Genomic DNA, 27,654 nt, shown 5'->3' with positions numbered 1-27,654 from the left:
CCTTAGATCAAGAAGACCCAAGTTCAGATGTGGTTTCAGAAGCTCCCTAATTATTTGGTCCTGTACAAATTATTTATATACTCTAAGGATAAATATGAGGCATACACCTCATTTTCCTTAACTGTAGTACCTACCTCCCAGAGTTGTTGTGAGGATTAAATGAGATAATATTTGTGAAATGCTTAGCACAGTGCATGGCACATAGTAGGCACTTAATAAATGCTTGTTTCCTTTCATCATCAATGTGGAGAAACCCAAGTCTTTCAGAGCTAATTGGGGAGATTTCTGTTTGTTTTAATAAAGGCTATTTATAGAATTTAATGCTATAATAATATGCCTTATATCTCATATTAAACAAACTTAAATTTACTATCTCTTGATTATTCTTGGTCTATAGGATCAGGCTAGTTAGTTAATTAACCGAGTAGGTTAAGGATCTGATATACTTACTATTATTTTCCGTTCAGGTTAACTACTCCACCAGAATTGATATTCCCCAGTTATCTAATTAAAAGTTTACATGAGATGTTAAAAATTGAATGGAAAAAAATACACAATATTAAAAGCTTTGGGGCCATCACTGGCCTTATCATTAACTCATTGAAACTTTTTGTCTATGTAACTAGTAATAATTAAATCTAGGGCCAATTTAGACAGTTCTCAGTTTCAAGATAAGGAAGTTTTGTGATGCTTTCCTTTCCTGTATTTCAGCAACTCTTTACTAGCAGAATCATTTATGAAATGTCTCATGCTTCCGCTTTTGTTTAGTGCTTATTTACGTGATGAAACTAGCTTTGTTTTATTCATTTTGTTTAGCTGGAAAATGCCAGATTGTCCTCCGAGATGACCACATCCACCGTCAACAGTGCCAGGGAAGAACTCATGGAAAGTCATATGAGGATTGAGAGCCTTTCCTCCCAGCTTTCTAACTTACAGAAGGAGGTAAGGAAGCATTTGCTACGAAGAATAAAAATTTTCTGACGTGGTCTTTATCATAACTTCTTTTGCTTTGTCTATACATCATTGATCTTACCTTGTATTTATATAGCACTTTATACTTTTCAGAGAACTAATTCACATAGCATCTCATTTGATCCTTCTAACAAACCTGTAAATTAAGAAGGGAATGCATCATTATCTCTGTTTTATGGATGAGGAAAGCAAGGCTAAGTTACATGATTTGTTCAGAATTACATGAACTGGAACCAAAATCCAATGATTTCTTAGAATAGTTGACGCAGTCTTCAATTTTGCCTCAGCTCTACTTTTCTCTCAAATCTTTTTCTCTTACATCATTCAAGAAAGTCACTATAAGGAATAACTACAAATGAGAAAAATACTGTATCTTATGTATATTATGTAAATGAGCTTTTTGATTATGGGATGAATTTAGGTAAAGGAACATTTTTGTTAGAAACTTTCAGTTTCTTAGATATTATAATAATCAAAGCTTATGTAATTGGACCCTTACTGCAGCAAAGCTCTTTTCACATTTCCCTCATTGATTCACCCTCCCATCCCTACAGAAACTTAATGAAACCTTTTGATCCCTCCTCAAACCTTCTGTGAATCCCTCTCCCCCCATCTGCCTAGCTGAGAACTTTCATTGAATATTGAGTTCCTTTGTTGAGATTTCCTTCATCTCACATCACTCAGATGCCTCCTGCCACTGTCTTCTCTTTCACTCCTTTTTTTCCATGGCAAACCCCTCTATATGCAAAAGTGATCCTGTTTTATCCCATCTTTTCTAGCAGGTGGTCTCCTCCATCAACCCCACTCTCACTAATCTTTAATCTCTTCCTGTCGAGGCTGCCTTATCCATTTTCCAAAAGCCTTCACTTGACCCACTTATCCATAATAACTGTCATACTGTATCTTTTCTCTGTTTCATGGCTAAAATCCTTGAGGAGGTGGTGTGTAACTGGTGTCTCCACTTCCTTTTTCCTCTCACTGTATTATAACTCTCTACAATCTACCTTCTAGTCTCATTCATTTGAAATTTTTCACTCCAAAGTTATTAATAATCTCTTGCCAAATGTAGTTATCTTTTCTCTCTCCTTATCCTTTTTTGATTTTTCTACAGGTTTCTGTGACATTCTTTTCTACTGCTTCCCCTTCTATATACCTACATATTGGACCCCTCCTTCTCAATTTCCTTTGCTAGATCTTTATCCAGGTTGTACCCACTAACTATAAATGTCCCCTGTGACTCTATCCTGGGTTCTTTTCTTTGTATATACTATTTCCCTTGCTAATTTCTTCAGTGCCCATGTATTCTATTGCTATCTCTATGAAGATGATTCTAAAATCTACTTATCCAACTTTTTCTTTCCTAACCTCCAATCTTTCGTCTCCATCTGTTTGTTGCACATCTTAAACTGATTGTCTCATGGACATCTTAAACCCATTTTGTCTAAAACTGAATCTATTATCTTTTCCCCCTAATCTCCCTAGGATACCACCATCCATCTCCTTACTATCTTTTATCTCCCGTATCCAATCAGTTACCTAATTCTGATTTTTCTGTCTTTGTTAATATCTTTCATATTATCTGATATATTCCCACTTCTCTGCTCTGACACTAGCATCACCCTAGTACCACCACCCTTGTTACCTCATGCCTGAACTATTGTAATAACCTGCTGCTTGTTTTCTTTGCCTTAAGTCTTTCCCCATTCTAGTCTGTCTAACACTCAGTTGTCAAGTTGATCTTTCTAAAGTGCAGGTCGACCATGTCAATCTCCCCATCCTCCCACCCCCAACCCCATTCAGTAAACTGCAGCAGCTTCATATTACCTCTCAGATCAAATATAAAATCCTGAATCCTGTGTTTGGCATTCAAAGCCCTTCATTCCCTGTCCCCTTTTATCTTCCTACATTTTACTCCTTTCCCTATCCTCTACGGTCCATGATACCAGCTTCCTTGATTTTCCTTGCATAAAACACTCCCATTTCCTACCTCTCTGTTTTCGATGGCTTGCCCCCTTTGTGGAGCAAAGGAATTCTCTCCTTCACGGTTTCCTTGACTTCCTTCAAGTCCCAGCTAAAATCTCACTTTTCATAACAAGTCTTTTCCTTTTCTCTAGCCGATTATTTCTGATTTATTCTGCATCTAGATCATGTTTGTATATAGTTGTTTGCATGTCACCTTCTTCATTACAGTATGTGTTCCATGAGAGCAGGGCTTTTTTTTTTTTATTCCCATCACTTAGCACAGTGCCTGATACATAATAGGTACTTAATAAATGCTTGTTGATTTGACTTTTTAGGGGTTTGCAAAGTGATTTTAAACTAAATTTGTCCTTACAACTCCATAAAGTATTTGGTGTTAGTAGTAGTATTCCTGAGAGGCAACATGATACCATGGTTAAGAGTCAGGAAATGGGGGAGAGGAGGAGGGAGAATGCGAATTTATATAGCACCTACTCTGTGCCAAGCACTGCACTTAGTGCTTTACAAATATTAACTCACAGTCCTACAAGGTAGATGCTTTTATCCTCATTTTACAGTTGAGGAAATTGAGGCAAGCAGTGGTTAAGCGACTTACCCAGAGTCACACAGCTGATAACTATCTGAGGCCAAATTTGAACTCAAATTTTCTTGACTCTAGGGCCAGCATCTGATTTTGGGCAGATCATTTAATCTCTCAGTACCTCAGGCAGCTGAGGCCAGTATGGAAAAGTGAAGTCAGAGACCTAAGAACAAATCCAGCCTCAGACACTTGCTAGCTTTGTGACTTTAGGCAAGTCTAGTATTTACCACAATTTCCTCCCTGGTACCATGAGGATAATGATAGCACCTGCCTCAAAGGGTTGTTGCTAGGATCAAATGAGATAAAATTTGTAAAGTACACTTAGCATATTGCCTAACACAAAGTAGGCACTATACAAATGCTGATTCCTTTTCCTTTCCTAAAACTAAATGGCAGAGTAATGGCTAATCTTCATTATTGAGGGAGTTATCTCACCACTTTCTTATATCAATGAAGTCCCAGGTCTGGATCAAAAAAATAGCATTCCCATTTTATAAATTAGAAAACTAAGACTAAGAGTGGTTAAGTGCCTAGTTCAAGGTTATATAGTTAATAAATAGAAGTTCACATAGTTTGCCTATTAGATATTTCCAACTGGATATCTCAAAGGCATCTCAAACTTAACACGTCCAAACATTTTTTATTATTTCTATTTCCTTACTATCATTTCCCCCTTGCCCCCTTTTTCTTCACTATTCCTCACTTTCTCTCCCCTCATATAAAATTATTTACCAGATCATGCTGTTTCTACCTTCATAATGTTGTACATCTGTCCTCTCTACCCACATAGGTACCACCTTCCACCTTAGTGCAATCCCTCATCGCCTATCTCCTAGATTATTGAAGCTGCCTCCTAACTGATCATCTCTGAAGCACATCTGTCACCATCACAGTCCTTCTTATACCATCAAAGTAGTTTTCCTTAAGTGCAGATCTGACCATTTGACTCCTCTCCTACTCAGTCAACACTACTGGCTTCCTATTGATTGCCTTTAGGACCAAGATGGCAGAGTAGAAGGAAACAGTATAGCATAGCTCTATTCCTCCATTAAACAAACCAATTACTAAATAGATATCTTACCTTTTTTTTTTAATAACTAGTAAATATAACCTAGATCCTTTTAGGGATGAAAGTGAAAGCCTTCAGAACTCAGCTGTAAGAAATCCCACAAGAAACAAAAGCAGAAGTAAAAATGAAAGACTCAGAACGAAAGTGGGGAGTGGTCCCTTAGGGGGAGACTAAAGCGAAACTCAGAGATTTCAGTGCAAAAGAAAGAACAAAACAAAACCTATGGCTAAGAAAATACAAAATCATTTTAGAGGGAGAAAATGGTTCAGGGATTAAAAAGGCCTTAATGTGGTGAGTAAATAAAAACAAGAAGACTTTAGTTAGGTCTTTCCCACCAGGCATGAGCAACCTCAGATTGAACGGAAAATAAGAGAAAAGATCTCTCCTTCCTCTCTTCCCATCTAAAGAAAAAGACTTCAGCTGCAGATATAGGAGAGGAGAACTTTGGTGTCTGTGGTAAAGGAGAAGGCACTGGTGGAAACCCTAACCTAAGGACAGAGTCTGGCCTAAAGATATATCCCCCTGCCACACTTCCCTTCTCTTTCCCCCCATGGGGGCAGAAGAAAGGTCCTTCCTTATTTTGATTTGATTCCCAGAGTAGGGGAGACCTAGAATTTAACTTTGGAGGCCTCAAATAACAAAAATGGGTAAACAAATTATATCCATATAAAGGACATTTATGATAACCAGTGATAACCAAGACAAAAAGGTTTTTATTAAAAAAATTGAGGCCATTTGCCAATGCCTCCTTCTATCTCAGATCACTCAGATGCCTTCTGCCACTATCTCCTTCATCACAAGAATTAGTGGCCCTACTCCTTGCCTAGGTGAAGCCTTCAACCTTCAGGAGGGATCGCGTTCCATCATGTCTCCTCCAATAGAAGCCCTCTCTGTGTGAGAGTGGGGATTACTCTCACTTATGCTAACATGCCTATGGCTCCCCTCAAAAAGTCCTCACTTGATCCTTCCATCCACACTAATTAACCATCCTCTTTGTTTTCTGCTCTTTGTGGCTAAACTCTGTGAGAAAGCCAGCTACAGTAGGTGACTCTCCTTCCTATCTTCTCACTCTCTCTTTAGTTACCTGCAGTCCAAATTTTTAGATCAAATTCTGGGAGACACATACACACATGCACGCACACATGCACATGGCTAATCTAGATTCAGATTCTCATTTACACTTTTCTAGATACCAAAGAAAGAACATGTCCCATTGGATTTTGATGGAGGATCCCACCTTATCTAGATGTGAATTGATTTTGTTATGATCAAAATGACCCCCTCCACAGCCAGCAATGATGGGCATCAGATTTGGTTAAATTCTGCCAATTATCCAAATCCATAAATTGAAAACACATAACCTATAGCTGTCTGCTTGGTGGGGAACAGCCATTCTGAGTGGATTCAAAATTGCCATGGGTCTTTTAATAAGCCTTCTATTAAAGAGCTAGAGACTCAACTAAAAAAGATAGGAGTTCAGAGATTCAAGAGATCACTTAGTCAAGTTGAAGAACTACCAAGTCAGTTCTGAACTGGACAGAAAGGCTCCATGCTGGTACTAGTGGTTGAAACTGACCAGACAGACAGGAGTCTTCGAATTCTATTTCTAACACCAGAAATGTCAACCCCAAGCAGAAGCCTACGAAGGCTGCAGTAACAAGGGTCTTTAATCAAGACAAGGAAATTGCAATTTGGGACATTACACGTCCCCAGAGTCCTGGAGTACCTGAGAGGGACAGAAGAAGTAGAGTTTAAATACACTGTAAGCAAGGAGAGAATCCCACAGAAGGCACAACCTTGAGAAACTGTTCCATCAGTTGTTTCTCAGAACAGCTGACAGTCCATAGTGAAGGCTCAGGATGGTTGACATCTGTTGAGAGCATCAAGTTTCAGATGCAGCAGTGGAGTTTCCAGACAGCTCACAAGACCAGCTCCAACTGGTTCCAACCTGCTCCAGCCATGGGATCAAGGTCAGGTAGCCTCTATGATGGCTACATTCAATGTGTGTATATATATACACACATATATATATATATGCATGCATGTGTATGTGTATGTAAATATATATATGCATATATATGTGTATATATATATATATATATATATATATATATATATATATACGTATATATATATATGCGCATATATATATCAAGCAGTGTGCTAAGTGCTAGAAGACAAATAGAAAAGAGGTGAGACAGTGTGACTCCGTAGGAGCTGACGCTATAACTGGAGGAGACAACACTAACATTAATAATAATAATAGCTAACATTTTTATAGCACTTAAGAGTTTGTAGAGCACTTTCCACATTTCTCATATAATCTTCACACTGACCCTGTGAAGCAGGTGTTCTTATTATCCCCATTTCATAGATGAGGGAGGTTAAATGACTTGCCTGGGGTCATGTAGCTAGTCAGCGTCTAAGGCTGGATTTCAGGTTCAGCATTCTATGTACTGTGCTGGGGTGGATTTAAAGGACCAGAAGTCCCTATGCGTCACCAGTGAGGTATATGGTAAACCTGGGTGGGAGGGTGATGGTGGGAAATCATTCAGTTATATAAGTAGTCCAGTGATGGTGTAGGATCTAGAGTTAAGGGCATACATGCTAAGGCCTGGAGGATATTAGGAGGCAGTAATGTTGTTAAGGCCTAGGTCCTAGAGGGTCTCACATCTTATCAGGAGGATTAGAGTTGTTGACTTCTAACTCACCTATACCCTGTGAACCCATCAGAAGGTGTGGAGAGATAAGAATACTCCCTCACCTTCATTCAGGGACTCAAGATTGCCACCAGGTCAGATGAAGGTTCTCCTTTTACCCATTTAAATTTATAATCAATATAGTCATGTGAAGACATTTTCCTCCTCTATGTCGCTGGAGAGCCTAGGGTAAGGTGCAGGAAGGAGTAGGCAAAATGGGCCTAATAAGAAAGGTCTCATTAATCTAGTGGAAGAAGTAAGGTTAAACTATTGAAGGCCTCAGCGTCTGGTATTCACAACCTGTTTCCTTTTAATTTTTTTCAATTACTGAAAATCCATCTTCTTTCCTTCTCCTCTACCATTGAAAATGAAAGAAAAACAAAACCCTTCTAAGAAATATTTATAGTCTAGAAAAACATTCCTTCCTTGGCCATGTACAAAAGATATGTCCCAATCCATAACCTGAGTTCATCACCTCTTTAGCAGGAGGTAGATAACGTGAATAATCTGGCTGATTTTTTTATTGGTCAGTTTCCTGTCCCTTCTTTATAAAGAAGAGATTGATGAGAGAAGTGTGCTCTGCACCAGAACTCTAGGTTTGACGCTATCAGCTTCTGTTCCCCTATCCTTCTTTTCTTTCCCTTTGCCAGATCCCAATTACACGTTTTTATAGTTTCTATCCTGTGGTTTGTTTTCCTTAGGACTTATCTCTTTATCTCTTAATGAATAAGAGGAATTATCTCTTATTCCCCCTGTTCATTCTCTCCTTTTTCTCTTGTATTTTTGATGAGCAAAATTTATTTCTGCACATCTCTGTGTGGATGTGTAGTCTTCTTTTATGTGATCAATTGAGATGAAAGAAAGATTTAAGTGTTACCCATTCCTCACCTAAATTATATAATTGCCCTCCCTTATCTTCTCTCTTTACCCTCTGGTTTATAGTCCTTTTCCCCTCCCTTTTCTTTGTCCTTTTAAAATCATCAAAATTTTAAAAAGAAATAAAAAAATATCTTCCAGACCCTCTGTCTTATTAGACTCCCTTTGTGATCTCCAGTGATGACAGGAATCCAAGGAGATATATATATTGTCTCCCCATAAAAGAGTTCATCTTTTTTTTTGGTCCTTTATAATTGCTTACTCATATTTACCATGTTTTTGTAGGGTTTTTTTTCTTGTTTGTTTTTTAAATCCCTAGGGATTAGCAATGGTTTTTTGGCAGTGTTGGTAAGTACTTAATGTTTATTGACTGACTGGACTCCAGTGTTTGTCTTTCAAAGTTTCTACTCATCTCTGGCCTTTTTATCAGCAGTGTTTGGTAGTGCTCTCTTTCAACATAGGTCCATTTTTTTCTCCTGTATGATTAGACTGAATTTTGATGAAACTATTCTTGGTTGTAAGTTCGTATCTTTTGCTTCCTGAAAGTTTGTATTTCCAGTTACCTTACTCCTTTAGAGTGGTGGCTGCTAAATCTTGTGTGATTCTGACTGTGGATTCTTGGTATTTGATTTATTTCTTTCTGACTATTTGCAGTATTTTTTTTCTTTGACCTTCAAATTCAGAATTTTGGCTATAATATTCTGAGGAGTTCTTATATTGGAATTTTTCAGGTGAGGTCTGGTAGAGTCTTTCTATTTTCATTTTGCTCTTTGCTTCTAAGATTCTAGAAAGTTTTATGATTTCTTGAAATATGGTTTCTCAACTTCTTTTTTGTTCATGAATTTCAGGCAGTTCAGTGATTCCCAAATTATATTTCCTTGATGTGTTTTCTACCTCACTTGTTTTTGCTGTGTGATACTTTCTCCTTTTTAACATTTTTCAGTGTATTACCTTTTAAAAATATTTCTTCTACTCCTTTAAAGTAATGAACTTCTATTTAACACATAATAATTTTCAAAGTTTGTTACTGGTGTAAGGTTTTGCACCTCTTGGACTAAGCTGTCAATTTTCTTAGCAATTTTTTCTTTTAGACCTCTCATTACACCCCCTCCTTTTTTTAAAGCAGTCTTCATTTTTAAAAAATAAAATCATTTGTAGCTCATTTTTTTTAACTTCTTCATTTCTTTTAAAAATGTTGTCTCTGTGCTCACACTGTTTTTCTTGTAGATCTTTGAAAATCACTCTCTTCTGGGTTGGTATCTTAAGTGACCCTGTTAATATATATAATAGCTGTTTATGGTGAAATTTGTTGTTGGCTTATTCTTCTAGCTTTACTTCCTGACTTTGGACTTTCTGTTAGGACCAGACTCTGAGCGCTTAGGGAAGGAATGACTGCGGTATGCTTGGTGCTGTTTTGTGTCCTCTTGGGTCCTGCCACTACTTTCTTAGAGCATTCAGTTGTATTGTTTCAGGATCTCAGGGACAGTTCATTCTGGGGACCTGCAAACTTTCAGCACAATCGGCCTGACCCAGGGCAAAGTCTGAGCTCTGGAATTAATTCCTTACCTGGATTTGGGACTAAGCAGCACAACTGTGGGTTTATCTCTTGGTTGGACTTCCATTAGATTGCTGCTAGACTCAGCCACTGAGAGCCAGCTGGAAAAATTTTGCCGTTTCAGAGAAGTTACTGCTAGCTCCCTTGTCCTGGTTATGCCACTGAAGGCTTTGCACTGTTTGTAGTCTGGGGTTAGAACCATGTAGCTGCTGCTAACTTCTTTATTGGCGACTTACTCAGTATCTAGCCTATAGTCCAAGACTACTCTCCAGCCTGAACTGATACTCCTAATCACATGTCCTCTTATCAGTCCATCCTGGATCTGGGACCTAGCTGGGTCACAGGAAGGTGATTGATGGTGTTGATTGACAGCACCTGTTCCTGCTCCCTACACGAGTTAGGACTCTCTGTGCCATATCTAGGACCTCTTCTTGCTGTAGTCCCCAGTAGTGGGCAGGACGTGTTCACTCCCTTGTTCGTTCTCTGTCTCTGAAGGCCTTTTCTGACTAGAACGTTTCCCCAGTGTCCACAGGTCTCTCTGTCTCCTGCTCGTGTGGACTGGAAAAATGACTCACTATGACTTGCCTCTTGGATTTCTTAATCAGGACTTGGTCTGGTGCATTTTCCAGATCTTTGTGGAATAGTTGTGGTGGAAAGGTCAGCTGTACTATTTGCTTTTATTTCCCTAGCTTGGCTGATTTCCCCACAACTTGTTATGAAAGGCACAGACAACTGAGAGATCCTGTGCCATGTCTACCTTATAAGAGTGACCATCATGTATCATCCATCTCATAATAGGCAGTTCTTGGGAAAGGGTGATGGTATGACCTTGCAACATCCATCCAGTAGCAACTAGTACTGAGTAGCAGGTGAGTAACTTCTTTTATTTTTTACTAAAATTTTTTTCCATTATTAATCATTTTGTTATTTTTTCTCCTCCCACCTCATTTCCCTTTGGAGAAGAAAAACAAAACAGGAAGAAAAATTAAAATGTGCTTCAGCCTGGATTCTCGAGTTCATCACTTCTCTATCTGGACAGAGATAGAATTTTTCTTCCTGAGTCTTTTGGAATTGTGGTGGATCACTGTGGTGATCAGAGTTACTAAGTCATTTACAGCTGATTTTCTTTACAATATTGCTATGACCAGGTGTGTTGCTCTTCTGGTTCTGCTCACTTCGCTTTGCATAACTCCATATAAATCTTCCTAGGTTTTTTCTGAAACCATCTGTTTCATCATTTCTTACAGGGTAAGAGTATTCCATTACACTCATATTCAGCCATTCTCCCATTGATGAGCATCCTCTCAGTTTCCAATTCTTTGCCACCATAGAAAGAACTGCTATAAATATTTTTATACATATCGGTCCTTTACTCTTTCTTTGTTTTCTTTGGGGATAGATCTAGGAGCTATGTTGCTTGCTAAAGAGGGATTGACTTAAGCCTGAGGTCACTGGCCTCAGCATTGATTGATGATGGGCTGTTGAGAACCTTATGAAAGTGTTCAACCCATGCCTCTAGGATCGTGCCCTTATCACTAGTCAGTGTGGCTCCATCAGCACTGAGCAGTTGTGATGCACCATAGATTTTTGGTCCATAAACAGCTTTCAGGGAATCATAAAAGTGCTTTGGATTGTTACTATCAGCATAAAACTGAATTTCATTTGCCTTCTTACTGAGCCAAGAAGCCTGCATCTCTCTCAGCTTTCCTTGTACTTTACTTTTGATGGAATTAAATATGGCTTTCTTAGAGATGAGTGAACTGTCCTGCTGGTAAATCCTGTGGTGTTCTCGTTTTTCATTCAGCAGCTTCTGGATTTCCCCATCACTTTCATCAAACCAGTCTTGGTGTTTCTGAGTGTTCTGACCCAAATGAGCAAATGATAAGGTAATAGACACTAAGGTCCTTGCTCAAACTAAACCACCAAGCATTCAAACTATGCTTCAGAGAGTGCAACTCCGATGGGTTGACCACATTGTTCGAATGCAAAATGTATGCTTGCCAAAAAAGTCTATTTTATGGAGAACTCACATGGGGCAGGCAGTCACATGGTGGTCAGAAGAAGCAATACAAGGACACTCTCAAGGTCTCTCTCAAGAAGTTTGGATTTGTGCGACTTGGTCTGCGACATCTTGCGCGTCACTGGCACAGGACCGCTCAGCAGGGCGTGCCCACATCAGAAAAGGTGCTGTGCTGTATGAGCAAAGCAGAATTGAAACAGCACAAAGGAAATGTAGGATGCACAAATTTGGAGTAACCACCCCAAATGTTCACACAGACCATCTGTGTCCAACTTGTGGTAGAGCATTCTGAGCTCGTTTTGGTCTGATCAGCCACAGTCATACACATTGAAACTTCACTTTATCATGGTGATGTCATTTTGGTCCTCTTCGAGAATGAAAGACAACAACCAACCAATATTGTTTGCTCAAAGGGTATGCTCAGGTTAATAACTTCTGAGGCATAGTCCCAAATTGCTTTCAAGAATTGTTGGACTAGTTCACAGCTGCACCAGCAGTGCATTAGTGAACCCATCTTTCCACATCCCCAACATTGTCATTTTCCTTTTCTGGCATATTAACCAATTTGGTAGGTTAGGAAGTGTTTTTTGTAAACATATTGTTAGATTCTGATTTTTCTTCCATTCTATCCATTTCCATTTTATGGATGAGTTCATTCTGTTATTATTTAAAATTATAATACTACTTGTGAATTTCCTTCCATCTTATTTCTGAGCCTCTCCTTTTACCCTATCACTGTTACCTTACTTTCTCCTCTTACCCCTCCTCTTCCTTATTCTGCCCACTACTGTACGAGTCTGCCCCTTATTCTGTCCCCCCCCCCATCCTTCTAAATCTTAATGCACGTTTCTAGAAGTCTCTCCTCCACCCTGTCCCTCAGTCCTCTCATATCTCTATAGGTTCAGAAGATTTCTATACCTCTCCAGATGTACACTTTGTGTGATCAGAGGAGAATAAGGTTCTAATATTAACTGCCCTCCACTCCCACCTGCTTCCTCTGTATTGGTTCTTCCTTTCATACTCATTTGTATCAGATAATTGTTCCTTTTTACCTCTCCCTATACAGTTTTTTTTTTTTTTAGAATCAACCCAAAACACACAACTCAGCCCCCAGCTTTTCTTTCAAAATACCTTAGTAGTGATGACAGTTTTATGAATACTGATAACATTTTCATATATAAGAAGTAAACAGTTGGACCTTAATGAGTGCTTTATAATTAATCTTTGATGTTTTCCTTATATTTCTTCTGAATCTTTTATATCAAATTTTCCATTGAGTTCTGGTCTTTTTCTTACAAATACGTGTAAGTCTTTCAGTCCATCAAATGTTCATTTTTTTCATTCAGGATTATACTCAGTTCTACTGAGTAAATTATTCTTGGTTGCATCTACAACTGTTTTGGAATGTACATTCTTTGGAATGTAATGTTCCAAGAACTATGGTCTTTTAGTGTAGAAGCTGTTAGATCTTGTGGAATCCTAATTGTATCTCCCCAGTATTCAAGTTGTTTTTTTTCTTGTTGCTTGAAATATTTTCTCTTTACCCTGGGAGTTTTGAAAATTGGCTATGTTTTACATGAAGGAAAAAGAAAGAGAGTTACATGATAACTTTGTTGTATATTTAAAAGGAATAACAAGTTGTACATAATAGATTTTCAGTTTCATATCTAATCTTTCGTTATTATACAATGTTATAGGAATGCTTGATTTATCCCATAAACTAAAAATAAACAAATAAATTTTAAGAAATAGACAATGCTCATTATTTTTGAAAAGTTTTATTTTTTTAAGCATTTTAAAATAAGAATGGATTTTGTATTTTGTCAAAACCTTTTTCTACATCTATTGAAATAATGTTATTTTTGTTGTTATTGTTATTGATATGATCAGCTGTACTTATAATTTTCCTAAGCATTCCTAGTATAAATATAGCTTGGTATTATATACTATGGTGTATGAACTTTATGATATATAATTATAATCTTCTTGCTTGTATCTTATTTAAGAGTTTTGCATCAATATTCTCCTTTTACTTCCTGGTTTAGGTATCAAGACCATGTTTATGTTAAAGAAGGAATTTGGTAGAATCCCTTCTTTATCTATTTTTTCAAAAGTTTATGGCATATTAGAATTAATCGTTCTTTGAATGTCTGCCAGAATTTGCTTGCACATCTGTTTGGCACTAGGTTGTTTCCAAGGTTTTTTCCTTAGGTGCTCTTTTATGGATTATTAATTTCTTTTTCCAGTATAGTGCTTCTTAAATACTCTGATTCTTCAGTTTACATTTTTGTAAATATTTATCCATTTCAGTTTTATGGGCATATAGTTAGGTAAAATTGCTTCTGATAATTGCTTTTATATCCTCTTCATTGGTTATGAGATTTTTTCATTTTTTGTACTTGTAACTTGATTTTCTTTTTTAAAACTAAAATAGCCATCTATTTTATCATTTTTTCTAAAACTTTGCTCCTCCTTTTATGTATTAGATTAATTTTTTTGACTTAATTTTAGTAATGACTCCTTTCATTGTCAGAAATTCTATCTTGGTGTTTAATTGGAAGGTTTTACTTCATTGTTTTTCTGGTTTTCTTAGTTGCATACCCTTTTTTGTTGATTTGTTCTTTTTTTTTTATTGATGTAAATATTTAGAGATACAGATTTTTCTCTCAGTACTGTTTTGCAGCACCCCACAAATTTTGGTATCAGCATTTAGTATCTCATTGCTGTCATTATCTTTAGTCAAATTGTTAAAATTCTTTGACTTGTCTCATTTTTTTTTTGTATTTATTTAGTATTTAATTTTTCCCATTACATGTAAAAACAATTTTTAATATTTGGTTTTAAGACTTTGAGTTCCAAAGTCTCTCCTTTTCACCCTCTTCATCCCCACCCCCCAAAGGCAAGCAATTTCATATAGATTATATGTGTGTAGTCATGCAAAGCATATCCATAATAGTCATGTTGTGAAAGAAAACAAAGACAAAAAACTCAAGAAAAATAGTGAAAAAGCAAAACTAAGATTGCTTCAATCTCTGCTCAGATACTATCAGTTCTTTCTCTGAGAATGGATAACATTTTTTCATCATAAGTCCTTCAGAGTTGTCATGGATTGTTGTATTACTGAGAAGAGCTAAGTCATTCACGGCTGATCATCTTAGATTCTTGCTGTTACTTTGTGCCCAGTACATTTCACCTTGCATCAACCCATGTCTTTTTAGGTTTTTCTGAGAGCATCCTGCTCATCATTTCTTATAATATAACAGTATTCCATCATAATTACATACCATAATTTGCTCAACTATTCCTCAATTGATATGCATCCCCTCAACTTCTAATTCTTTACCCTGAGAAGAGAGCTGCTATAAATATTTTTGTACATATAAGTCCTTTTCCTTTTTGCTTTTTTTATCTCTTTCAGGATACAGACCTAGTACAGGTATTGCTATGTCAAATGGCAGGCATGTTTTATAGCCCTTTGGGCATAGTTCCAAATTGCTCTATAGAATGGTTTGATCAATATACAACTTCAGCAACAGTACATTAACGTTTTGTTTTTCCCACATCCCCTCCACCATTTGTCATTTACCTTTTCTGTCCTATTAGTCAGTCTAATAGGTATGAGGTAGGTAGTACCTCAGAATTGTTTTAAGTTGTATTTCTCCAATCAATAGTGAGAATATTTTTTCATATGACTATAGATAGCTTTAATGACTTTTTCTGAAAACTGATGTATCTTTTGATCATTTATCAATTAGAGAATGACTCTTACTTTTATAAATTTATCCCAGTTCTCTCTGTGTTAGAGAAATGAGGCCTTTATCAGAGGAAATATTTTTTTTCACAGTTACTATTGCTAAGTGTATTTCCCTCCATCCTGTTCCTCCTATCCCTGTTTATTTTATTCTTTCTCCTTTCACCCTGTCATTCCTCAAAAGTGTTTTGCTTTTGATCACCCCTTCCCCCAATCTGCCTTCCTTTCTATCACTCCACCCCCCTTCTTTTGTCCCCTTCCCCTTCTATTTTCCTATAAGATAAGATAGATTTCCATACCCCATTGCCTGTGTATCTTATTTCTCAGGTACATGTATGAACAATTTTTAACAATTCGTTTTTTAAAACTTTGAATTCCAAATTCTCTCCCTTCCTCTCCCCCCACCCACCCGCATCAAGAAGGCAAGCAATTTAACATAGGTTATACATGTGTAGTCATCCAAAACACTTCCATAATAGTCATGTTGTAAAAGACTAATTACATTTCCTTCCATCCTGTCCCACCTCCCATTTTTTCTGTCCTCTCCTTTGACCCTGTCCTTCCACAAAGGATTCTGATTACCCCCTCCCCCAATCTGCCCTCCCTTATTACCCCCACTTTTTATCCCTTTCTCCCCTACTTTTCCTATAGCATAAGATAGATTTCTATACCTAATTGAGTGTGTATATATAATGTTAATGAGAGTTAAAGATCTTCCCCCCATTAATAAGCTTTACAGGAAGCCCATTAAGGGAAGCTTGATTAAGGAGGCTTGTTTTGTAGGAAGGCCCACACCTTTGTTAAGTTCTAATGAGGCTCTGGGTCACAAGGGTCTTGATGCCCTCCAATTCTGAAAAGTGTATGTATACTCTCAGGTGAGGTTTTGCTTAGGGGCTTACTCTTTGGAAGAAGGTTCATGTGCCTGATGAGACTAGTATTTTTTTTTATAATATCCTTCTACCCCATTCCCTCTTCAGTAGTCTGTTTTACTTCTGAATATCACCTTCCTTTATTTGCCTTCCTTTTTACATTCCTGCCCTGACTTCTCTAGCCCTTATTTTCTTAACCCCTTTTCCTTCTACTTCCTTGTTGGGTAAGATGAATTTCCGTGCCCAACTGTGCATGTGTGTGTATACTTTCCCCTTCGAAGTAGTACAGATTAGAGTGAGATTCAAATGTTGCCTGTTCCACTTCTACCCCCATTCTGTCTTCCATTATATAAACTATTCCTTGTGTGCCCCATTTATATGAAATAAATTTCCCCATTCCTTCTCACAATACATCCTTCTTCTTCATCATTCCATTATCCCAACGTAATGGAATTATTTGAAGACCCTGTAAGTTGTTGTTTTCCTTCATTTTTAAGAGGATCAGTAAGTGATGTCTTGAATTGGCCATGAATTGAGGCATAGTTGCACAAGGTTGTCAGCCTCACTCTCCCTTCCAGGGTTTTTGAAGTCCAGAGGCAAAATAAGTCAAGATGACTGATGATGGCCTGGGATGCGGTGGATGACCTTGGTGTCTTCAATGTCTGACCAAGCTCTAAGTGCTTCTGCTTCAGCTGCTTTCATGGCCATTGGAACAAATTAGCCCATTCCACCAGGGAAAGTCTTCACATATGGGGAAGACATCTTCCTAGCACACCAACAAGTTTTAGACCTGTTGGTTACACTTCACCTGGTTTAGCCCATCTGCCAAGATGGTCTTACCAAGGTGTGGCTGCTGCACGTGCTGCTGCTTCTTGGAGCCAGAAGTGAAAATCAAATGACAGGTGGATACCAGAGATGAATGAGCAGCCCTGAAAAGGCTTTTGATGAAGTTCAGAGGGATTATGTGTTTTATCTTTCCCTGTAAGAACGTAAATAATTTAACCTTTAGTTCCTCGTGACATTTCTCATTCATGTTTACCCTTTTATGCTTACTTGAATGTCAGATTTTCCATTTAGCTCTTGTCTTTTTATCAGGAATGCTTGTTCATCAACTGCCCACCCTGCACCTTTTTTTTTTTTTTTGGCCTATTAGGTTATACTTAGTTTTGCTGGCTAGGTTATTCTTGGTTGTAATCTTAGCTTCTTTTTTTCCAGAGTATCATATTCCAAGGAATCTGACTCTTTAGTGTAGAAACTACATCTTATGTGATTCTGACTGTGGCTTTATGGTATTTGAATTTTTCTTTCTGTGTGCTTATTGTTTTTTTTTCCTTGACCTGGGAGTTCTGAATTTGAGTTACAATATTCCTGGGAATTTGTTTTTATTTTGATATTTGTCTTACAAGGTGAGTGGTAGAGTCTTTCAGTTTCTACTTTAACTTCTTGTTCTGTCATGTTTTGGCAGTTTTGAGTTGTAGTTTCTTGAAATATGCTGTTGAGGCTTATTTTTTGTTCATCACTTTCAGGTAGTCCACTGACCTCTCCTTATTTTATTTTCTAGGTCAGTTGTTTTTTCTATGAGATATTTCATGTTTTCTTCTGCTCTTTCAGTTTTTAACTTTTTAAAAATTGTTTCTTGATGTCTAATGTAGTCATTAGCTTACCTATGGCTTTCTAATTTTTTTTAAATGTTTATTTATTTTTAGTTTTCAGCATTCATTTCCACAAAATTTTGTGTTCCAAATTTTCTCTCCATCTCTCCCCTCCCCCCACTCCAAAACACCATGCATTCTGATTACCCCTTCCACCAATCTGCCCTACCTTGTATCACACCTCTCCCTTCCTTTATCCCCATCTTCTCTCTTCTTGTAGGGCAAGATAGATTTCTATACACCATTACCTGTATTTCTTATTTCTCAGTTGTATGCAAAAACAATTCACAACATTTGTTCCTAAAACTTTGAATTCCAACTTCTCTTCCTTCCTCCCTCCCCACCAATCCCCACTGAGAAGGCAAGCATTTCAATATAGGCCATATATGTGTAGTTTTGCAAAAGACTCCCATTATAGTAATATTGTGTAAGACTAACTATATTTCCCTCTATCCCATCCTGCCCCCATTTATTCTATTCTCTTTTGACCTTGTCCCTCCCCAAAAGTGTTTACTTCTAATTACTCCCTCCTCCCATTTGCTCTCCCTTCTATCATCCCCCCACCCTACTTATCCCCTTCTCCCCTACCTTCCTGTAGTGTAAAATAGATTTTCATACCAAATCGAGTGTGCGTGTTATTCCCTCCTTAAATCAAATGTGATAAAAGTAGCTTTATTTTTCCCCTCTCAACTCCCTCCTTCCCCCCTCCACTGAAAAATCTTTTTCTTGAATCTTTTATGAGAGATAATTTACCCCATTCCATTTTTCCCTTTATCCTCCCAATATATTCCTCTCTTACCCCTTAATTTTATTTTTTTAGATATCATCCTTCCTATTCAGTTCACCTTGTGCTCTCTGTCTATATATATACGTGTGTGTGTGTGTGTGTGTGTGTGTGTGTGTGTGTGTGTGTGTGTGTGTGTGTGTGTAATCCCTCCAACTACCCAAATACTGGGAAAAGTTACAAGAGTTACAAATATTATCTCTCCATGGAGGAATGTAATCAGTTCAACTTTAGTTAAGCCCCTTATGATTTCTCTTTCCTATTTACCTTTTCATGCTTCTCTTGATTCTTATATTTGAAAGTCAAGTTTTCTATTCAGCTCTGGTCTTTTCATCAGGAATGCTTGAAAATCCTCTATTTCATTGAATGATCATTTTTTCCCCTGAAGTATTATCCTCAGTTTTGCTGGGTAGGTGATTCTTGGTTTTAATCCTAGTTCCTTTGACTTCTGGAATATCCTATTCCAAGCCCTTCAATCCCTTAATGTAGAAACTGCCAGATCCTGTGTTATCCCTGATTGTATTTCCACAATACTAGAATTGTTTCTTTCTAGCTGCTTGCAATATTTTGTCCTTGACCTGGGAACTCTGGAATTTGACTCCAATATTCCTAGGAGTTTCTCTTTTTGGATCTCTTTCAGGAAGTGATCAGTGAATTCTTTCAATATTTATTTTGCCCTCTGGTTCTAGAATATCAGGGCAGTTTTCCTTGATAATTTCATGAAAGATGATGTCTAGGCTCTTTTTGTGATCATGGCTTTCAAGTAGTCCTATAATTTTTTAATTCTCTCCTGGATCTTATTTTTCAGTTGTTTTTCCAATGAGATATTTCACATTGTCTTCTATTTTTTCATTCTTTTGGTTTTGTTTTGTGATTTCTTGGTTTCTCATAAAATCATTGGCTTCCAACTGCTCCATTCTAATTTTTAAAGAACTATTTTATTCAGTGAGCTTTTGAACCTCCTTTTCTATTTGGTTAATTCTGTTTTTAAGGCATTCTTCTCCTCATTGGCTTTTTGCCAATTGAGTTAGCCTGTTTTTAAAGGTGTTATTTTCTTCAGCATTTTTTTTGGGGGGGGGGGTTTCCTTTAGCAAGTTGTTGACTTGTTTTTCATGATTTTCTTGCATCACTCTCATTTCTCTTCCCAATTTTTCCTCCACTTCTCTTACTTGATTTTCAAAATCCTTTTTGAGCTCTTCCATGGCCTGAGACCATTTGCATATTTATTTTGGAGGGTTTGAAGGCAGAAGCCTTGATTTTTAGGTCTTCCTCTGATGTTATGCATTGTTCTTCCTCATCTGAAAGGATGGAAGAAAATACTTGTTCACCAAGAAAGTAGCCTTTTATAGTCGTATTTTTTTTCCCCTTTTTTGGACATTTTGTGAGTCAGTTACTTGACTTTTGAATCCTTTGGCAAGAGGAGGGTATACTCTGGGGACCTGTTAGTTCTCAGTTCCTCCAAGGTAGCACAATCATGGGAGAGGAGTTTACTCCTCTTCTGGCCTGCGCTCTTGTTTGTGAGCAACCACATGCACTTTGTTTTGCCCAGGATCTGCCAGTAGGGTTCCCTCTCTAGAGTCTCCACCAGTTCCACCAGGCCAGCCAGCACTCCTCCTCACCCCAGGGCTGCCACTCAGGGCTGAGATCCAGATCAGCTGCGATTTCCCCAGGGGCTTTAGACTGAGGGCTCCTAAAATGGATGTTGTGCCACAGCAGCTGCTGCCACCCTGGGGCTGCTGGGGCCAAACCATGTTACCTTCTCACACAGGTGAAAGTACTCTCTCACTGACTTTTGAAGCTGCCTTTGGCCTTTGTAGGTTGAGGGATCTGGGAACTGCAGTTGCTTCCAGGGATTCCATGCACCCTGAAGCCTGCTCCGGTCCTGTTCCTGCTGCATGGCCACAGCCAGGCTGTGCTCCACTCCATGCCCGATGTGATAGACCTTTCCTATTGGCCCTCCATGCTGCCTTAGGCTGAAAATCTCTTTCACTCTGTTGTTTTGTGTCTTCTACTGCTCTAGAATTTCTTTAGAGTCATTTTTTTTTACAGGTATTTTATGGGCTATGGGGGGAGTTTCTACAGGTCCATCCTTGAACTCTGCTGTCTTGGCTCCTCCCCCTGTTTCTAATTTTTAATGCGTTAGTTTCTTCAGTATTTGTGGTACTTCTTTTACCAAGATGTTCATTCTCTTTTCATAATTTTCTTGAATAATTCTCATTTCTTTTTCTAAATTGTTCTCTAGTTCTTGTTTAAAAATTTTTTTTGTGCTTTTATTTATCTCTTTAATTCTTCTAGGAATTCCTATTGGATTTGTGTCCAGTTGTATTTTTCTTTGAGGCTTTGCTTGTAGATGTTTTCATAATATTGTCTTCTGTGTTTGTGTCTTAAGCTTCCTCAATACATAGTAGCTTTTTATTCTCAAGTTATTTGTTTCTTTATTTGCTTATTTTTCCAAACTACTTCTTGACTTTGTACTCTATGTTAATGTTGTCCTCTGCTCACTTCTGGGGGGAAGGAGGTGGATCTCTTGCCTCAATTTCGTCATTTTGTTTTCACAACTTACTCTGAGGCTTATAAATAAAGTGGTATGATGAGCTGGGAGGTGGGGAGAGGGAGAGTTTGTTTCTTACCTTCCTGGTCTGCTCTCTGCAAATTCCTGACCTGATTTTGTTTTGCATCTATTGGTTAAGTATGTTTGGTTGAGTTTCCACTCAGTTGGACTCAGTCACTATTAGTCTGCTGGGAGGTTCTTCAGGTTCAGAGTAACTGAATTCCTAGATTTCCTCTTGTTTTGATCTGTTACCCTCATTTATCCCATTGTAGGCTTATGTGTAGGTCTGAAAGTTAGAATTAAGTCTTTACAATTGCTCTTAGTCTCAGAGCCACCTAGCTAAGCTTCTGGAACTTGTTCCTCACTCCTTCCACAGGGAGGGTCCCTGCTCCTTCCTGATCACAAGGGTTCTTCCTCTCACCCTGGACTATGTCCCAGAATTGGGTGATGGGTGACAGAACTGACAGATGGCTCCTGTTCCTCTTCCCACTGCTAGTGCAAAGGTCTTCTGGGATATCTTTCTACACAGGTGTCCATACCCTAATTGACCTGCTTGTTCCCTATTATTTCCCCCTGCTGCCATGCTGCTGCTACACTGTCCTCCTGAGAATTCCCTGCTCCAATGTCTGTAAACCTCTCTATCTTTCTAAGCTGCCCTGGGCTGGTAAAATGAGTCAAAGTGTGACTTTTTGGGGCTAGGGGGAGCTTGTAAGTTGTTGTGGAGGAACTAAGGCAAAAATGCTGTCTCTCACTCTGCCATCTTGACTCTGGTGTGATGAAAGTATTTAGAGATAGACATTTTCTCTGAAGAATTATTTTGGCTTTATCCCCCCAATTTTAGTACGTTGCCTTATTTCCTTATCTAATGAAATTATCACTTATGTCTATGATTTGTTCATTTACCCATGAATTCTTTTGGACAAGGTTATTTAGTCTCCAATTAATTGTTAATCCTTTATTTGACCTTTTATTGAATATAATTTTATTGCATCATGGTCTGTAAAGATGTGTTTTATATTACTATTTTTCTGCGTTTGTTTACAAGGTTTTTATGCCAATCATCAGTTTTTGTAAACATGATATAAATAGTTGAAATACATATATAATAGAACCCTTTTTATCCCAGACCTTTTTTTTAAAAAATGGTTTTCATGAAATCTCATGATTCTTAAATTGTCTCTCCTTGACCTGTTTTTCTAGTTAGTTGCTTTTGATAGCATATACTTCACATTTTCTTCTATTTTTTTCCTTCTTTTTGTTTTGTTCTATTATTTCTTGTTGTTTCATAGAGTCATTGATTTCCCTTTGACCTCTTCTAATTTCATGATGCTTGTTACTTGATTAAAGCTTACCATTTTTTGTTCTAAAGCATTTTCTCCTAATTCTTTCCTCACTTTATTTCTTCCCAATAATCATGTAGTCATTTTAGAAAATCTATTTTTTCACTTTGAACCTGCTTATAAATTTTAGAGAGTTTCTCTTTCCTTCTAGATTAGACTTTTTTTAGTATCTTTGACTCTATTATAATTCTTTCTAGTGGTCTGTATGCTCTTGTGTTTATTTATATCTCCCTAGTCTTAGTTCCTGAACTTAGTTCCTTTGTGCCAGGGCTAGGATGCACCTTCTCCTAAGCACTGGGTAAAGTTGTTAGCTCTGCCTTATTGCAACCTGACAGTAGTGACGAAAAATGATACCTGTACCTGAAGGCTTTCAGTTTTGATTTTTGGGGGGTCTTTTGGTTTACTGGGGTATTTTGCTCAAAGTCTTTTGCAGTTTTCCAGTTGTTTTTTTTTTTTATTTTTATTTATTTATTTATTTATTTAACTTTTAACATTTATTTTCACACAATTTTGGGTTACAAATTTTCTCCCCTTTTCTCTCCCCCCCCCAGACCCAAGCTTTCTAATTGCCCCTGTGACCTATCTGCTCTCCCCTCTATCCTTGCTCCCTGCCCTTGTCTCCGTCTTCTCTTTTGTCCTGTAGGGCCAGATAGCTTTCTTGACCCCTTAACCTGTATTTCTTGTTACCCAGTGGTAAGAACATTACATTTGGTCCTAACACTTTGAGTTCCAACTTCTTTAGCTCCCTCCCTCTCCACCCCTTCCCCTTGGAAGATAGGCAATTCAATATAGGCCATATCTGTTTAGTTTTGCAAATGATTTCCATACTAGTTGTGTTGTATAGGACTAACTATATTTCCCTCCATCCTATCCTGACCCCCATTTCTTCTGTTTTCTCTTTTGACCTTGTCCCTCCTCAAGAGTGTTTACTTCTAATTGCTCCCTCCTCCCATTTGCCCTCCCTTCCATCATTCCCCCCACCCCACTTATCCCCTTCTCCCCTACTTTCCTATAGTGTAAGGTAGATTTTCACACCAAATTGAGTATGCATGTTATTCCTTCCTTGAGCCAAATGTGATGAGAGTGAGCTTCACTTTTTCCCCTCCATTGGAAAAGCTTTTTCTTGCCTCTTTTATGAGACATAATTTGCCCCATTCCACTTCTCCTCCCAATATATTCCTCTCTCACCCCTTAATTTGATTTTTTTTAGATATGATCCCTTCCTACTCAACTCACCCTGTGCTCTCAGTCTCTGTCTGTGTGTGTGTGTAATCCATCCAGCTACCCAGATACTGAGAAAAGTTTCAAGAGTTACAAATATTATCTTTCCATATAGGAATGTAAACAGTCAACTTTAATAAGTCCCTTTTGAGTTCTCTTTCCTGTTTACCTTTTTATGCTTCTCTTGATTCTTGTGTTTGAAAGTCAGATTTTCTTTTCGGCTCTGGTCTTTTCATCAAGAATGCTTGAAAGTCCTCTATTTCATTGAATGACCATTTTCCCCCTAAAGTCTTATATTCAGTTTTGCTGGGTAGGTTATTCTTGCTTTTAATCCAAGTTCCTATGACTTCTGGAATATCAATCCCTTAACGTAGAAGCTGCTAGATCTTGTGTTATCCTGATTGTATTTCCATAATACTCAAATTTTTTCTTTCTAGTTGCTTGCAATATTTTCTCCTTGACCTGGAAACTCTGGAATTTGACTCCAATATTCCTAGGAGTTTCTCTTTTTGGATCTCTTTCAGGAGGTGATCAGTGGATTCTTTCAATATTTATTTTGCCCTCTGGTTCTAGAATATCAGGGCAGTTTTCCTTGATAATTTCATGAAAGATGATGTCTAGGTTCTTTTTTTGATCATGGCTTGCAGGTGGTCCCATAAGTTTTAAATTGTCTCTCCTGGATCTATTTTTCAGGTCAGTTAACTTTCCAATGAGATATTTCACATTATCTTCCATTTTTTTCATTCTTGTGGTTTTGTTTTATAATTTCTTGGTTTCTTATAAAGTCATTAGCTTTCATCTGTTCCATTTTGATTTTTAAAGAACTATTTTCTTCAGTGAGCTTTTGAACCTCCTTTTCTATTTGGCTAATTCTGCTTTTTAAAACATTCTCCTCATTGGCTTTGTGGACCTCTTTTGCCAGTTGAGTTAGCCTATTTTTAAAGGTGTTATTTTCTGCAGCATTTTTGGGGGTCTCCTTTAGCAAGATGTTGACTCACTTTTCATGATTTTCTTGCATCACTCTCATTTCTCTTTCCAATTTTTCCTCCACCTCTCTTACTTGATTTTCAAAATCCCTTTTGAGCTGTTCCATGGCCTGGGCCCTTTGCATATTTATTTGGAGGTTTTTGGATGCAGAAACCTTGACTTTGATGTCTTTCCCTGATGCTAAACATTGTTCTTCCTCATCCAAAAGGATGGGAGAGAATACCTGTTCACCAAGAAAGTAACCTTCTATATTCTTATTTTTTTTCCCTTTTTTGGGCATTTTCCCAACCAGTTACTTGACTTTTGGGTCCTTTGTCAAGAGTAGGGTGTATTCTGGGGACCTGTAAGATCTCAGTTCCTCCAAGGTGTCACAATCATGGAAGAGGAGTTTACTCCCTGTCCTGGCTCCTGGCTGAGGTTCAGTCAGCTGCTCAGTTCCCACATGGCTGTAAGCTGAGTGCTCCAATGATAGAGCAGTGGACATTGGCTGCTGCCTGCCTGCCATGGCCACCAGAAGCTGCAGCTGTCCTCTGCTGCTGCCGCTGCCTCTGGCCAGGGTTAGGGGAGGACCCTGCTCCCTTCTCTCTCTGGTTGAAAATGCCCTCTCGCTGACCTTTGGCACCTGTGGGTGGAGGGTTCTGCAAACTGCAGCTACAGCCAGGGGTTTCGTTCTCGAAGCCTGCTCTGGTCCTGCTCCTCCCAGGGCCACGTGCCCAGGCTGGACTGGGCTGGGCTCTGCTCTGTGTCTCATGCAACAGACTTTTTCCATTGGCCTTCCAGGTCACCCTAGGCTGGAAATTTCCTCTATTCCATTGTTCTGGGGCTTCTGCTGCTCTAGAATTTGTTGAGAGTCTTTCTTTACAGGTCTTTTATGGGCTGTGGGGGAAGAGCTAGAGTATGTATGTCTTTCTACTCTGCCATCTTGACTCCATCTCCCCATACCATCTTATTTATCTGTGGGCTTGGGTCAAAGTTGATACATTCAGCCCCATATCTGCTCTCTTGCTACCATTTCACTCCTTAACCTTGCCCCACCCTCTGCACTCTTTGCCTTCACCTTTGTAGTCAGTCCTATAAAAGTAAAGAATGTGATGGTTATGATGATTAGATCCAGCAGCAAGTATTACTGAGACCAATGGCAAAGGTAAAATTGGGCTTTGCAACAGAGCTTTGGTTGGGGCAGGAGTGAACAGTAAGAATTTTGACCTATTAGAAGAATCCCCAGTCTAGATTGGTTTAATACATAGCTTTGTCTTTTTGATATACTGGACAGAAGAAGGTACTGTGTAGCTTACTCAAAATTCATCATTAATCCCATATCTTTCTTATTTTAGGAAAAATATATTTACAGTTGATACTTTGGATACTGATACAATATCAAACCCATGAGGAACTAATAAGATGATTTCTATTTTTGCATATAATATAATATTAATTATTAACTAAGAATTAATAGAATCAGGAGGCCAGGAGCAAAGAAAATCATATAATTTTCGACCTAGAAGGGGCCTTACAACCTTAGAGGATATTTTTAGAGGAAACTGAAAAAGAGTTCAAAGGATCATATATAACTAGTTGATGGCAAGCCTAGCATTTTTAGTCACTTAGCAGTGTTACAAGTTTAAAATAATTCAAGACTTCCTGGGTTAATTTCCTTTGTTTTTTGGGTTTTTTTTTTTGGTCTATAATTTTAAGTGCTTTAATTTGTTCCCTTTCCACAACCAGAATTTTTTTTAAAAAAAATGTTTCTCTATATCTAAAGATTTGTAAAGAATATTATCTTTAAACCTTGAAATTTGAAATGAGCCTTTTCAGGTATCTACCCCTTTTCCTATCCCTCTACCTTGTTCCAGTAATTAGTTTTTTTCTTTTTTTTAGCAGTTACATATCACATACTTTTCATAATTGAAGTTGGTAAAAAAAAGTATAGGCTTTTAAAAAAATTTTTTGTTATTTCCCCATCCCTCCATAACTCATGCTTTGGGGTAGGTGGCATATAATTGTTTATTTGATTAGTTAACATAATGAAATAAGTAATTGTGTAGTCCACAGTTTTTTTTTTCTTGATTGAGCACCCATATCTGTCAAAATATTTTGAGCTGAAAGATTGATTGCTTGGTTGATGTGTAAATTATATACATGTGGAAAGACTTTGCCAGAGAATTTCCAACTGCCATATATACAGGCAAGGGAATAAGAAGAGTTTTTTTTAATTAAAATTAATTTATTTGTTTTCAGTTTTCAACAATCAATCACTTCCATAAATTTTAAATTTTGTCACCCTCTCTCCTCCCTCTCTCCCCAAGACCACATGTAATCTTCTATGAGTTCTACAAATGCATTCTTATTAAACACATTTTCATATTTGTCATGTTGCATAGCAGAATTAAAACGAATGGGAGAAACCATGAGAAAAGGCAAAACAAAACAGGACAATACAAAATAGAAAATAGTCTGATTCATTCTGCGTTCTGACTCTATAGTTCTTTTTCTGGATGTGGATGATATTTTGCATCAAGAATCCTTTGGAAATGTTTTAGATCCTTGCATTACTGTGAAGGGCTAAGTCTATTAGAAATAGCCCTAGTAGCACACTGTGGCTATTAGTATGTATAACGTTCTCCTGGTTCTGCTCATTTCACTCAGCATCAGTTCATATAAGTCTTTCCAGGTTTTTGTGAAGTTCGACTGTTCATCATTGCTTATTGCACAGTAGTATTCTATTACATTCGTATTCCACAACTTGTT

The 27,654-nt window shown here is 37.8% G+C and overlaps 1 protein-coding gene across 2 annotated transcripts in view; it reads left to right on the top strand.

Moving 5' to 3' along the window:
• Window positions 1–27,654, top strand: part of LMNB1 (lamin B1) — a 72,414-nt gene that overhangs the window by 26,098 nt on the left and 18,662 nt on the right. For both annotated transcript variants that reach the window (XM_072597213.1, XM_072597214.1), the window contains one exon: window positions 817–942. In XM_072597213.1, the coding sequence (XP_072453314.1) occupies window positions 817–942 (126 nt within the window). The remainder of the gene's footprint in view (window positions 1–816; window positions 943–27,654) is intronic.

The sequence above is a fragment of the Notamacropus eugenii genome, chromosome 3 (assembly GCF_028372415.1).
Source record: "Notamacropus eugenii isolate mMacEug1 chromosome 3, mMacEug1.pri_v2, whole genome shotgun sequence".
Lineage (NCBI taxonomy): Eukaryota > Metazoa > Chordata > Mammalia > Diprotodontia > Macropodidae > Notamacropus > Notamacropus eugenii.
The sequence above is the reverse complement of the archived record's forward strand: the minus strand, read 5'-3'. Positions and strand labels throughout refer to the sequence as shown.